The following is a 13,552-nucleotide window of genomic DNA, read 5'->3' as shown; positions in this document are numbered from 1 at the left end:
GACTTTAAGAAAATGGTTTACTTGGTCTGGGACAGGGATAAAAAAAGAGATGAATTCCTACCAGAAATGGAAAATACTGCATCCATACAGTTACTTATCTGGATTGAGAACACAGGCCACCTGTATCAATATGACTCTCTTATCTACATTCTTGACCAGAAGGAAGAGTAACCAACTGGTTTTGATTTGTCATCAAACGCATGCTTGTAATCCCTATGTTCGAGAGGCTGAGACCTGAGGATCATGGTTTGCGGACAGCCTCAGCTACTACTTAGTGAGGCCCTCCGCAATTTAGTGAGACCCTGTTTCAAAATAAAGAATTAAAAAATAGGGCAGGGGATGTAGCTCGGAGGTGAATGCCCCTGGGTCCCATCCTCAGACCCGCAAAAAAAAAAGAAAAGAACTTTCTCATTGCTAGGCAAATTGGGTTGTTCATGAAATGGAAGTTAAAGTTGTAAAACCAAAAAAATAACTTACTTCACTGTTTGCTTTAAGAACTTCTTGAAAACCAATTTATCCGTTGAACAGTTCACTGATTTGGGCAAATAGCTTTATCATAACAACAAAAAAAATTACTCCCCTGGGCAAAAATGTGATTTACCCTTTATCAAACAATAGTTTACTTATCAAGACTTGCTTTAAGATCTATTATCAGATTTGCCCACTCTCAAGCAGATTGCAATATTGAGAGCACTTTCTTTACTATAAATATCTTCCCTTGACCATCTCCTTAAACATTACTGAGTTTATTGAAGTGGCATTTTTTTCTTAGTGCGATAGGTTTAATAAATTTAGTTTTTTATGTGGTTTTGCCCCCAAATACAGAAGTGTTTCTGTACTTAATACCCCAACATCTTATTTTTTAATGGCTTACATGGCTACTTACTTATTACATGAACATTTACATATAAGAGGAGGTATAGTTTAGTGAAAATATCCCTAGACTTGGGAGGAAGGAGATTTGGGTTCCTGTCCTGAGAATCACTTAGGTACTAGGTAAATCTTTTAACTATTCTCAGCCTGTTATCTTAACTGTAAACTAACAGGACCAGTTAATATACAAGGCTCAAAATCCTATGACTATTTCAAAGGGTATTTTATTTTTGGTGGTTATGCCCTCACTCAATAGAGAATGGATGAAAACACAGCCAGGTAGCCTTTGACACTCAGCACATACAAAAACTGTTATAACCTGTGGCCACCCTATAAATGTCTTTTACAATTAGGTACTTGTTTCTAAAACTCAATGTGATTCTTCCCTCACACTACTTTTCAAAGCTCTGTGTTTGACTGTATTTATTACTACCTTGGTTCCTTCACATGGATATTTCATGGCTTAGGGCTGCATGTTGTAGTTTCTTCGTATGTATGTATGTATGTATGTATGTATGTATGTATGTATTTACTCGCAGTACTGGGGATAGAAGCCAGGAGCATTCTACCTCTGAGCTACACCCCCAGCCCTATTTTTTATTCTTTAATTTGAAACAGGGTCTCACTGAGTTGCAAAGGGCCTAAGTAGCTGAGGCTGTCCTCGAACCACGATCCTGTGGTGTCCTCCCAAATGGTGGGATTACAAGCATGCGCTACCACGCCTGGTTCTTCTGCCCTTTTATATTGCAACAATCTCTTAATAGTTTGCCCTACTAATATCTCCCTTGACACTGAATATCAACTTATTTTGTTGAATAGTACAAGAATTCTGAAAGATGACAATGTGACATAAGTATATAAGCTGAAAACAGAAAAGCCCTCATTCCATGACAACCAAAATACACATGGAAACCCAAAACAAAAGATACTTAAAACTAAAAGGCATTTTGTACCACATAAGTGCATTTAAAACTATATAAAGAGTCAGGCATGGCGGCACATGCTTGCAATCCCAGTACTTAGGAGGCTAAGACAGGAGGATTGTGGTTTGTGGCCAGCCTCGGCTACTTAGCGAGGCTCTCTGCAACTTAGTGAGACCCTGTTTCAAAAAATAAAGAATAAGCCGGGCGTGGTGGCGCACGCTTGTAATCCCCACGCTTGGGAGGTGGAGACAGGAGGATCGTGCTGGCTGGAAGCCAGCCTTGCTGGCTTAAGAGACCCTGTTTCCAAATAAAAAATATAAAAGAAAAAAAAATAGGTCTGGGAGTACAACCCAGAGGTAGAAGGGTTTCCAGGAACCCCAGTACCACCAAAAAAAGAAAGAAAGAAAGAATAAAAATATTGGGCTAGGGGTATATCTTGGAGGTAGAATGCCCTTGGGTTCAGTCTCCAGCACCAACCCCCCCCCAACAAACAAACAAAACAACAACTATACAAAGGGTACTAGATGGAGAAGTATAGCAAGAAATGTTCAGCGTTTAGTGGTAAAGATTTAATTTAGATCTGTGTAGATAAACTCAGTTTTTTAAATATTTACAAATAAGACAATTTTACCTTTCTATAGTTTACAAACCACAATAAAGTACTAGAGATTAAAACTAACATTATGATGATAAACTTTCTTTGCTATTATTATTACTTAGTAATAACAAATTAAGCAAAATTTCAGAAATGAGATTTATTGCTGAGCCCCAATTACAGTGATTTGAAGAATGGAGCAAATATCTAGATGTGAAACAGGTCCAGAGTGCTGGTCAGAAGGATTTCAATGAAATAAACCAAACACAGTATGGTGATAAGGCTTTGCCCATTCCTCATCTATTAAATAGTTCTAATGTTTAAAAAACTATAAGAATATTTGTGGTGTGTGTGTGTGTGTGTGTGTGTGTGTGTGTGTGTATGTATGTGTGTTTACTAGGGATTGAACCTAGGAGCATTCTACCTCTAAGTATATTCCCAGCCCTATTCCTTTTTTTTTTTATATTTCAAACAGGATCTCAGTAAGGTGCAGAGGGCCTTGCTAAATTGCTGAAGCTGGCCATGAACTTGCACTCCTCCTGTCTCAGCTTCCTAAGTATTGAGATTATAGGTCTGCCTCCCCACACCCAGCTTCATTGTAACAATTTATAGAAACTAAAATAGGTAACATTTAGTTGTAGTCAAATAAAAACATCATACCTCAATATGACATTTCTTATTTTAAAAAATGTCAGATATTTTGTATTATTCTTTCATGCAATCATTAGTAACTGAGGGAGTATCTTCTCAATTAAAATAAAATTTGAAACCAAAAATAGCTGAAAAGGAAACCAAAATACATAAGCCATCTGTGACTATAACAACTATTTGTCAGAGACAACTCAGTTTTCATTTCTCATAAATTAGTGCTGACTTTAGGCTTGATTTTCCTTCTTTACAAATACAGGTTCTATGCCAAGTAGAAAATGAACATTTTCTTTGCAAACAGGAAAACAAAATGAAGCTCTCATAAAAGGTGCGAAGAAACAACTTATTTTAAAACATTAAAAATTCCATGAACACTTGACAGCAACTATTACATAGAATCTAATGATTTACAAAAATGATTTCCACCCTCAAGGCACTATTATAAAAGGATTTAATAAAAGAGAAATACTGAGTTCTCTCTGTGGAAAAAGATTGAGATAACAGCAGCAGCTGGAAAGGGACAAAACACTACGGCACTCTAGCTGCAAAAGCTACCTTCTCTCATTAATTTATTCTAGAACAAGAAACACAATTCTGTACACTCACAAAGCCTTTCATTTGAAGATTTCGGAGCCCTTAACAAAGCTCTTTCTGCAGTAACTGCCTCTTTATTCCCATTTAGATGTTTTCCTCCTCATATAACTGTGTCCCTCACTGTCAATAGCTTCATAGAGGTCCTTTTTATTCTCTTGTGTTGCATGTAGATATCCAATATAAGCCACACACAGTGAAAGGGTTATCAATCCAAAAGCCATTACGGGTTTGTTCTGTTAAAAAAAAAAAAAAAAGCCTCATTAAGACAAATGTGAGATTCAAATATTTGTTGCATTTTCCTGTTGACATGTCAAGTCTTTATTACCACACTAGTATTCCGTGGCGATATTCCTTATATTCATTTACTGTTGTTTATTCAATTAGCTCAACTCCTAACTATTTACAGATTACAGAAGACTCTCACTTCCCTCTCCAGTTTTTCTGCTCTGTGCAGCCTGAGCACCTTGAACCTCCTCCACCTTCAGGAAGGTGACAGCTGGGAAAGGGGGTGAGGTGTGGACAGTGGTCGGGTGCTGAGTCTTCAGTAGTATTTGTGATGTGGAGAAGTTGCTTAACTTCTCTGAGCCCAAGTCTTCCACTGGCAAATTTCAAATTAGTTTATTAGGAAATGAGGAATTAAGTACATATGCTATTTTTCTTGCCCAAGATGCAGTTGTCAAAAGTCTTTTATAGCCGGGCGTGGTGGCGCACGCTTGTAATCCCAGCATTCGGGAGGCTGAGACCTGGAGGATCGCAGTTCGCGGACAGCCTCAGCTACTTAGTGAGGCCCTTTGCAACTCAGTGAGATCCTGTTTCAAAATAAAGAATAAAAAATAGGGCAGGGGGTGTAGCTTGGAGGTAGAATGCCCCTGGGTTCCATCCCCAGACCCACACACATACAAAAAAAGTCTTTTATAACCTGTATGAAGCACAGCAATAATGACATCTATACAGTTCTCTAGGAGTCTATTCTAGTACCTCAAGAAAGTTAGTTACTAGAACAGATAACCCCTTTTAAATATAGGAAAGCTTCCAGAAGTGTTTCATCTATGACACTTTGTGATTCCTGACACTAACTCAGGCCTTCCTTTCTGTATGTTTGTCTTCAACAAACTGACCTTTCTTATTTCAGTAAATGCACAGTAGTGGTACAGTGTTTTTGCTTCTAACTCCATACCTGCTACACTACAGTAGTCTCCCCTTATATGTGGGGGATATTTTCCAAGATCTCGAGTGGATGCCTGAAACTACAGAGGGAACCAAAACCTATACAGCATATACTGTTTTTCTTCTGCATACAAGTCTACAGTAAAACTTAATTTATATGTAGGCAGTTAGAGATTAACAATAACTAATAATAAAGTATAGTAATTATAGCAACATACTAAAAGCAAACTAATATGAATATGGTCATTCTCTTAAGACAAATATTAATATTTTTATTACTTGGGTACAAGCAGGTAGGTGAAACTACAAAAAGCAAAACTGCAGGTAAGGGGGGCCTAGAGCACTATTTACTATTTAAAATCTTAATTACAAAAAAATAAGAGTCAAACTTTTTCACTTGGATGAACTTGTAGAAAAGCAACAAGTTCAGAACAGTTTAATTTGTGATTCTTGAAATTCTTTTAGCACGTAAAAGAACATATTAGTGCAGTTTTTAAGACACTGTACTATGATTTAATTAAATTGACCTAGTTAACTTAATAACATGCTGATAAAATTAATGTTATTAAAAATCTCAGACTCACTAGTTAAATATCATATTTTATAGTAATTTACTTTTTTTTTTTTTTTGGTGGTACTAGGGATGGAACCCAGGGGTGGTCTACCTCCGGGCTATACTCCCAGACCTATTTTATATTTTTTATTTGGAAACAGGGTCTCTTAAGCCAGCTGAGGTTGGCATCAAACCTGCACGATCCTCCTGTCTCAGTCTCCCAAGCGCGGGGATTACAAGCGTGCGCCACCATGCCCAGCAGTAATTTACTTTTAAAATAGAATTTGTATTTACTTATGATTCATCAAATTAAAAAGTGACTTGCAAGCCAGGCGTGGTGGTGCACGCTTGTAATCCCCACGCTTGGGAGGCTGAGACAGGAGGATGGCACAGGTTCAAAGCCAGCCTCAGCTACTTAGTGAGGCTCTCAGCAACTTAGTGAGATCCTGTTTCCAAATAAAGTATAAAATAGGTCTGGGAGTGTAGCCCAGAGGTAGAAAAGCCCCTGGGTTCCACCCCCAGTACCACCAAAAAAAAAAAAAAAGTGACTTGCAATGAGAATGTAAATGATTACTTATCTCCATAATTGTTTACAAAATCACTTAGATGGGATTACAGTCTATAAGAATGATCAGATTTTCATTTTGGTTTATTTCAATGGAAGGTGTTCTATATCTATTAGTACCTGACCAAACAGAATTGCTTTCAAATTAATATTAGTATGTTAGAGAGGCTGATGCATTAAAATGCAGACACTTCCCATTATAATTCTCAGATGCCCATAAAGTATTTTATTTTATATGTACACTTATATTTGAATAGCATTTAAAATTTTTCTTTCACTTGCTTTTATTCAGAAAGGTCTTACTAATCAAAATAAAATTTCCATGTTAAAATCAAAAATTTAAAATCAAATGTTAAAGGAAAATAAGAGCTTTCTATTTCTGAGAGTCTGACTAGATTAAATACAAAGTCTTATCCTGGATGTATTTCTTACAGGTTTAATGAAGAGCTCTGGATTCACAGCTCGAAATAAGGTGGTTGTGCGCACCCCCCTGAGCCCTGGGTTTCGAAAGTCTTTCTCTTTGGGTGTTTCCTTTTTAAATGCTGGAGGCTCAGGTGCTGAAGACATCTCGACTAATGATGATTTATTACCTAAAAACAAAATAAAACATTTTTTTCTTTATAATGGTTTCTTTGATAAACCTTTTTAAAAATCATTCTTGAACTCATTCTTCTTCTGAATTCCAGTTATATACCAAAAATGACTGTGAATTCATATTACTTTCTCTAATGTGTACTTTGTAAATAGTATTTTAAGTCTGGTTTGGTTAAATGGTTATTTTTCATCTCTTAAACCCCAGTGAAGTGGGCAGAGGTCTGGAGAATACTTCGCTGGTCTGAGTGACAGTGTAACCTGTTTTAAGAAGCCAGGGTTAAGGGTAGGAGAAGCTAGTGGGTAATCCACTCCTATACTTCCTGCTGCAGAAGGGCCTTCCAATAGGCTTTCTACAGCAACCTGAGAGAAGTACTATCACACGTTTGCTCAATATCTTCTCCTACTCTAAATCTGCCCTATTATTTCCAAGTGTGCCTTTTGTATTCTGATTCTTTGTGCCAACAATTTTGAAATATTTTTCTCTTCCAGGTATCATTTCTGTCACCTAATGCTGAGATGGGGGTGGGGGTTGAAAGGGAGGAGGTAGAACAGGAAACATTCCAAAAACTGAAATCAGTGACAATATAATAAAAATCTTTGGGAGAAATGCTGCAAATTTCCTATACAATAAATATTATAAGAATCAATCATTTAAACACAATGGTGCTTTGTACAGGTATTCTTTATTTATTGTATTCATTAAGTCTACTTTTAGCCTTTGAATAGGTATTTATACATATGTAAATATGTATTATATATATATATATGTACACACTCATGCATACACACACACATATATATATATAGAGAGAGAGAGAGACAAGTTACAGTCAACCTAATTTCACTAAAGATTGATTATCCTTTATCTGAAATTCTTGGGAACATGAGTGTTTGACAATTTTTTTGAATTCTAGAATATTTGTATGTACGTAATGAGATATCTAAGAGATAGGATCCACATCTAAATTAATTAATTAATTTATTTATTTATTTATTTATTTATTTATTTTTGGTGGTACTGGGGTTCCTGGAAGCCCTTCTACCTCTGGGCTACACTCCCAGACCTATTTTCTGTATTTTTGAAACAGGGTCTCTTAAACCAGCGCGGCTGGCCTCGATCCTCCTGCCTCTGCCTCCCAAGCGCAGGAATTACAAGCGTGCGCCACCACGCCCGGCCCTGAATTTAAATTCATTAATGTTCATATATTTATATGCATAGCCTAAACATAATTTTGTATGGTACTTTAATAATTTTGTGCACGAATGAGTTTGTGCACACTGATCCATAGAAAGCAAAGGTGTTACTCATGTAAACAATCTGTTCTTATTTGGTATCATCATCATTCGTAGCTAAATTTATATGCTATCAATAAGCAATCATTTTCTTATACTTACACATAAGTACCTAACAGTAAAACACATGATATGCCATTAACACAGTGAAAAAGTAATGTGTTCAGGGTAACTATGAAGCAAAATCCTTGTATCCACTATTAAACAGCAGCAGCTTTTAGTCTCCACCTGTGATGCTATGTTTGATTAAAAGTTTACTATACACTATTTTATTTTCTAAAGTGAGAAGAAACATCAGAAGCAGCTGAAAGGCCAGGAAGTGAGTCCTTTGGGGTTGAAGAAGCCTTCTGCTGGACAGCTTTTTTAAATGTTTTCTCCAGAGTCATCTGCTTTATTAACAACAGTTTTTGTCTTAGAAGTCTCTCTTTGATTTTATAAACTGTCATGATTTCTTGTTCTGTTATGAATGCACACTGCTGTAGTCCTTCAATAAGCCCATCACACAGTTTCACCATGTTGTCCACAGGTACTTTTTCTGTATTGTTAACATCACCTTCATCATCACTATTATCACGATCACCTTGATTCAGAACCATTTCAGCTATTTTGCCACTGGTCAGTGAATGAACAACTGGAGAGTGATTATTGAGGTGAAAAATATCTTTGAGGTCTACTTTTTCAATTACTTTCTCCCCTGCTTTGTGATCAACAGATGCTTTATTACAATTCTTTAAAAATTTAATGCCATGTCTTTTCTTAAATTTCTGCAGCCAGCCTGTAGAATATTCACAGTTCCCTTCAATTTTCAGTTCACTGTGATAGATCTTTGCTTGTTTCATGATGAGCATACCATTCAGCGGCATGTGTTCCCTGTGACGCTGGCGGATCCACTCTTTCAATACTCGATCAAGATCTTCATTTTTAGCTTTATGCAGTGTTTTTCTATTTTTCATTAACTTTGGCTCATCACTTTCCACATAAAACTTCAGCAGTTTATCTTTCTGTTTCTTCAGGTCATATATGGTGGTCATTCCAATACCATACTCTTCTGTAAGACGTCTCACACTTATACCGCTGTCTAGTTTCTCCAACAGCTTGATTTTCTGTGCTATAGATAAACATAAGTGCTTTCTCTTTTTCTTATCACTGTTATCCATAGGGACAACTGCAGGCCTTTTTGACATTTTCAACAATCTTTTTATACCACAAAATGAAGAAAAAGCAAAAACCCATAGTGAGCAATGCACACAGGCCTTGGCCCCATGTGGGGTATCACACAGAACCTGCTGTTGGCACATCTGGCCTGTACACATGGCATTATACAACCCTTTGAGGGCATGTTTGTGTGGGAAATCTGAACATGTAAAGCAAAGATACACTGCAGTTGAAGAAGACCAGGAGGGTCTTTTTTCCCTTGGTGATGTTGAATAAACTGTGTTGTGCACCTATCTTGACCGAAAGCTGTCATATGAGATCAAGTGTAGGATTTTTCCACTTGTGGAGTCATGTTGGTACTCAAAAAGTTTGGGACTTTGGAGATTTTCAGATCAGGCATGGTCAACCTGTATTTTAAAATTAAAAGGATGCAGTAATGTTTAATGTCATAAAGTTCAAACTATATAAGTCTATAAAAAGCCAGGCGTGGTGGCTCACACTTATAATCCCAGCATTTGTGAGGCTGAGACCAGAGGATTGCGGTTCGCAAACAGCCTCAGCTACTTAGTGAGACCCTGTTTCAAAATAAAGAATAAAAAAAAATTGGGCAGGGGTTGTAGCTTGGAGGTCAAATGCCTCTGGGTTCCAGGCCCAGATCCGCAAAAAAAAAAAAGTCTATAAAAAGTTACCTATGGGGTTCCAACATGAACTATCACAACTAAATTTTAGTTGTAAGATTCCTTGATTTCCTTAGCAAACCCTACTTTTCTTTCATAATGAATCAAGGATATAAGTAATTAAGGTGATAATTATATTGCAACCTCCAGACATTTACCTTAATAATGAACTATTTATAACTCTACTAGAAATGACAATTAAAGGATACCTATACTAAAAACCCATGTTTTGGGGTTGTTTTTTTTTTTGGGGGGGGGTTGGCTCCTGGTACTGGGGATTGAACTCTGAGATATTCTACCTCTGAGCTATACCCCCAGCCTTATTTATTTTGAAACTAGGTCTCATTAAGTTGCTGAAGGCCTAAGTTGCTGAGGCTGGCCTTGAACCTGAAATCCTCCTGTCTCTCTCCCAAGCACAGGTTTGCACCACCATGCCCAGCCCACATGTATATTTTAAAAGACGTAATATACCACAATTGCCATTATTTGTGGTATTTTCTGGAAAGTCTAAAGGTAACACTTTTCAATATTTATTATTTTTTATGAGGAATGTAATAAGGCTGGGCGTGGTGGCACATGCTTGTAATCGTAGCCCCAACCCTATTTATTTTTATTTATTTATTTATTTTTGGTGGTACTGGGGGTGGAACCCAGAGGCTTTCTACCTCCGGGCTATTCTCCCAGACCTTTTTTTATATTTTATTTGGAAACAGGGTCTCACTAAGTTGCTGAAAGCCTAAGTAGCTGAGGCTGGCTTCAAACCCATGCTATCCTCCTGTCTCAGCCTCCCAAGCGCGGGGATTACAAGCGTGCGCCACCACACCTGGCTATTTATTTTTATTTTTGAAACAAAGTCTTGCAAGGTTGATGAGAGTCTCACTATTTGCGGTTCTCCAGTCTTAGCCTCCCAAGTACTAGGATTACATATGTGTGCCATCATGCCTGACTCTAAAAAATTTTTAACAACCTTATATTCTTTCAATAAAAAATGCAAAATACTGAGGCCAAAAGGATTTTAGTAGCCAGGATTTTTTATATACAATTGTAAAAACTGTTACAATTATTAAGAAAAAACTTTTCACTTAAGAAAAGGTTCTTCAGTATTAACATGCACAGCTGACAGAACTGTACATGTATGGCTGGGATAGAAATCCAAGATGTGCTGGATGAATAAAGAAGTGTGCAGAATGCACAATCTCAGGCTTTTTCACAGATGTGCACACTGCCAGTATTTTTCAGAAAAATAAATCTCTATTTCAATAAATAAACTTTTAATCCTGAAGTAAAAGCACACTGGCTATTTTCAAGTGTACAACTAGTGTAAATTCCACTCAAAAAGGTACAGAACTAATCATAAGTGCAAAGCACAACAATAACTTATCCTGACATTATCACTCAAATGAATTGTACCTAAGACAAAAACAGTTAACACCAAACACACTTCCACCAGAACTTACCTAGTCTTCCCATCACTCTCTCCAACTTTTTCCTTTACTTTTTCTTTCCTTCCCCACTACAGGTAACTAGCCCTTATTTATTGCATATAACATTAACCAATCTCTAGTTATGTTCACATTGAAGTATATTTTTAAGCTGGATTTAAAAACTTCCTTCACTGTGTTAAAAGAGGAATCATAAAACACACATATGTGTAGGTTAACAGCAATGACGGGAACTTGGCACTGCACTACCCATTTGCAAAATAATAAATCGGGCAAAATAATAAATTGCTAGCTTGTGATATGTGCATTTATCCTTATTTCATCTTCATTTTTCATTTCCTACTTATTTATCCACTCATGAGCAAGAAAGTGTTGCTATGTATGTGAGGATATACATATATATGACATATATATATACAGATATATAATATCTATGTATATATACATATATTTTAGAGAGCAAAATTTCTCATAATTGCCTATAAAAAGATCCATACTAAACTGAATTTATTTCATATGTCTCTCTCTAGTAAAAAAAAAAAAATGGTTTTTATCTTCTTCTGCCCATTTTCCTGTGAAGGAAACCTTGCAAAAAATTAAAAGCAGCAGCAAAGATAATAGACTGCACCTTTACTTCCTGAGGCTGTTTCTATCTCAAAATCTGAGAATGGAGCCCCCTTTAGAATTAGAAACATACAATGAGAGGCTACGCAAGATTGTCCTAAACCAGGTATAGTGGTGGCACACACTTGTAATCCTGGTCCTTGTAAGGCTGAGAAAGGAAGATTACAAGTTCAAAGACAGCCCCAGCTACTTAGTGAGGCACCCTGCAACTTAGTGAGACCCTGTTTCAAAATGAAAAAAAAAAAAAAAAATAGGACTAGGGGGGTGTAGCTCAGAGGTAGAATACCCTTGAAGTCTGCCCCCCCCTTAAAAAAATGGTCTTAGTCAGGACTGGTGTCATTTTTTAATGATTTTTTTTTTCTCCACAGGGAATGATCGCAAATTATTTGCAGTTAACAAACAATTCAACAGCAAAAACTGACATAACTATTTATATTATATTGTACCTGAAAATCAGACCAAGAATTGAGAATTTAGTAATTACTTTGGGTAAAAACTCATTTTCAAATATATGTTTTAAAAAGATATTTCAATAAAAGACAAATCAAAATAACCAGAAATCATAGAATGTTAGGGAGCAAGAACCTTAGCAATAGTCAAAGCTTTTTTTTAAAAGACTCAGGAATTTCAAATGAATAAAATTTTTTTAATAAGTATAAATACATTTGTTATTTTAGTTCCACATACCATTACCACCTGAATACTTGGGAAAATAACTTGATGCCTAAAGCCCGGGGGCTTGATTGCAAAGGAAGAAAAAATATATACTACTTGACATCTGGGCAGACTATTTAAAAATAATTTGAATATAAAAAAGTTTGAGATATGCCAGGTGTGGTGGTGCACACTTGTAATCTCAGCATTCGGGAGCCTGAGACCAGGCTCCTGGAGGATCGCGCAGTTCACCCACAGCCTCAGCTACTGAATGAGGCCCTCTGAAACTTAGTGGACCCGGTTTCAAAATAAAAATACAAAATAGGGCAGGGTGGGGGGGTGGAGCTGGAGGTCAAATCCCCCTAGGGTTAGGGGGTGTAGCTCAAAGGTAGAATGCCCCTGGGATCATACCCCAGCAACCAAAAAAAAAAAAAAAAAAAAAGTTTGGGATAGAATTAAAGGGCTTTTATGAGCATAGCCTCAAATACTAACTTTGCTGCTTCTAACATGTGTGTTCTTTGGTTGTGTTTGTGTTCATGTGTGTGTGTGTGTGTGTGTGTGTGTGTGTGTGTGCGCGCGCGCGCGCGGATTTACCAGTAATTGAACCCAGGGCATTCTCTACCTCTGAGCTATTTTATAACTCCCAGCCCTATTTTACTTATTTATTTTTTATTTGGAAACAACCTCCCTAGATCCTAGCTCCTTAATGAGCTAGGATTTGAAGGATTTGAAGCCTTGCTGAGGCTTCAAATCTGAGATCCTCCTGTTTCAACCTCCTAAGCACTGGCATCAAAAGTGTGTGTCACCACATCCAGCTTTAACCAGTGTCTTTAAGTAGGTGATAACCTTTCTCCCAATTTCCACCTTTATAAAAGCAGAGATGCTATCTATTGCATAGAAAAGATGTGGATTCAATGTGTCTGCATTAAATGAGATAATGCTTCTTAAAGCACAGACATCCAGTAAATGGTGGCTACTGTCAGCCTCGATCTGTAGTCCAGTCCTAGGCTTTCTCTTGAACAAAGATCAAACCTAGACTCAAGGACACTGCCTCTTTACCAGGAGTGTAGGGTTATCCAGGTCACCCAGTTGCCAGTTCACTCCTATTTCACCACCTCACCCCATCTTATTTTTAAATTGGCCTAAGATATAAGAAACATTAACATTTGTGACCATTTAAGTTTGTGGGGTTTTG

At 37.0% G+C, this 13,552-nt stretch overlaps 1 protein-coding gene across 1 annotated transcript; it reads right to left on the bottom strand.

Moving 5' to 3' along the window:
• Nucleotides 1-3,707: 3,707 nt before the first annotated feature.
• Nucleotides 3,708-6,485, bottom strand: SMIM8 (small integral membrane protein 8; the record flags this gene model as incomplete). Its single annotated transcript, XM_080700086.1, has 2 exons — nucleotides 3,708-3,866; nucleotides 6,351-6,485. 2 exons carry the CDS (start codon nucleotides 6,483-6,485, stop codon nucleotides 3,708-3,710), a joined length of 294 nt encoding a protein of 97 aa, XP_080556212.1.
• Between the last annotated feature and the right edge of the window lie 7,067 nt (nucleotides 6,486-13,552).

The sequence above is a fragment of the Muscardinus avellanarius genome (assembly GCF_963383645.1).
Source record: "Muscardinus avellanarius genome assembly, chromosome: 8".
In the NCBI taxonomy this organism is placed as follows: Eukaryota; Metazoa; Chordata; class Mammalia; order Rodentia; family Gliridae; genus Muscardinus; species Muscardinus avellanarius.
The sequence above is the reverse complement of the archived record's forward strand: the minus strand, read 5'-3'. Positions and strand labels throughout refer to the sequence as shown.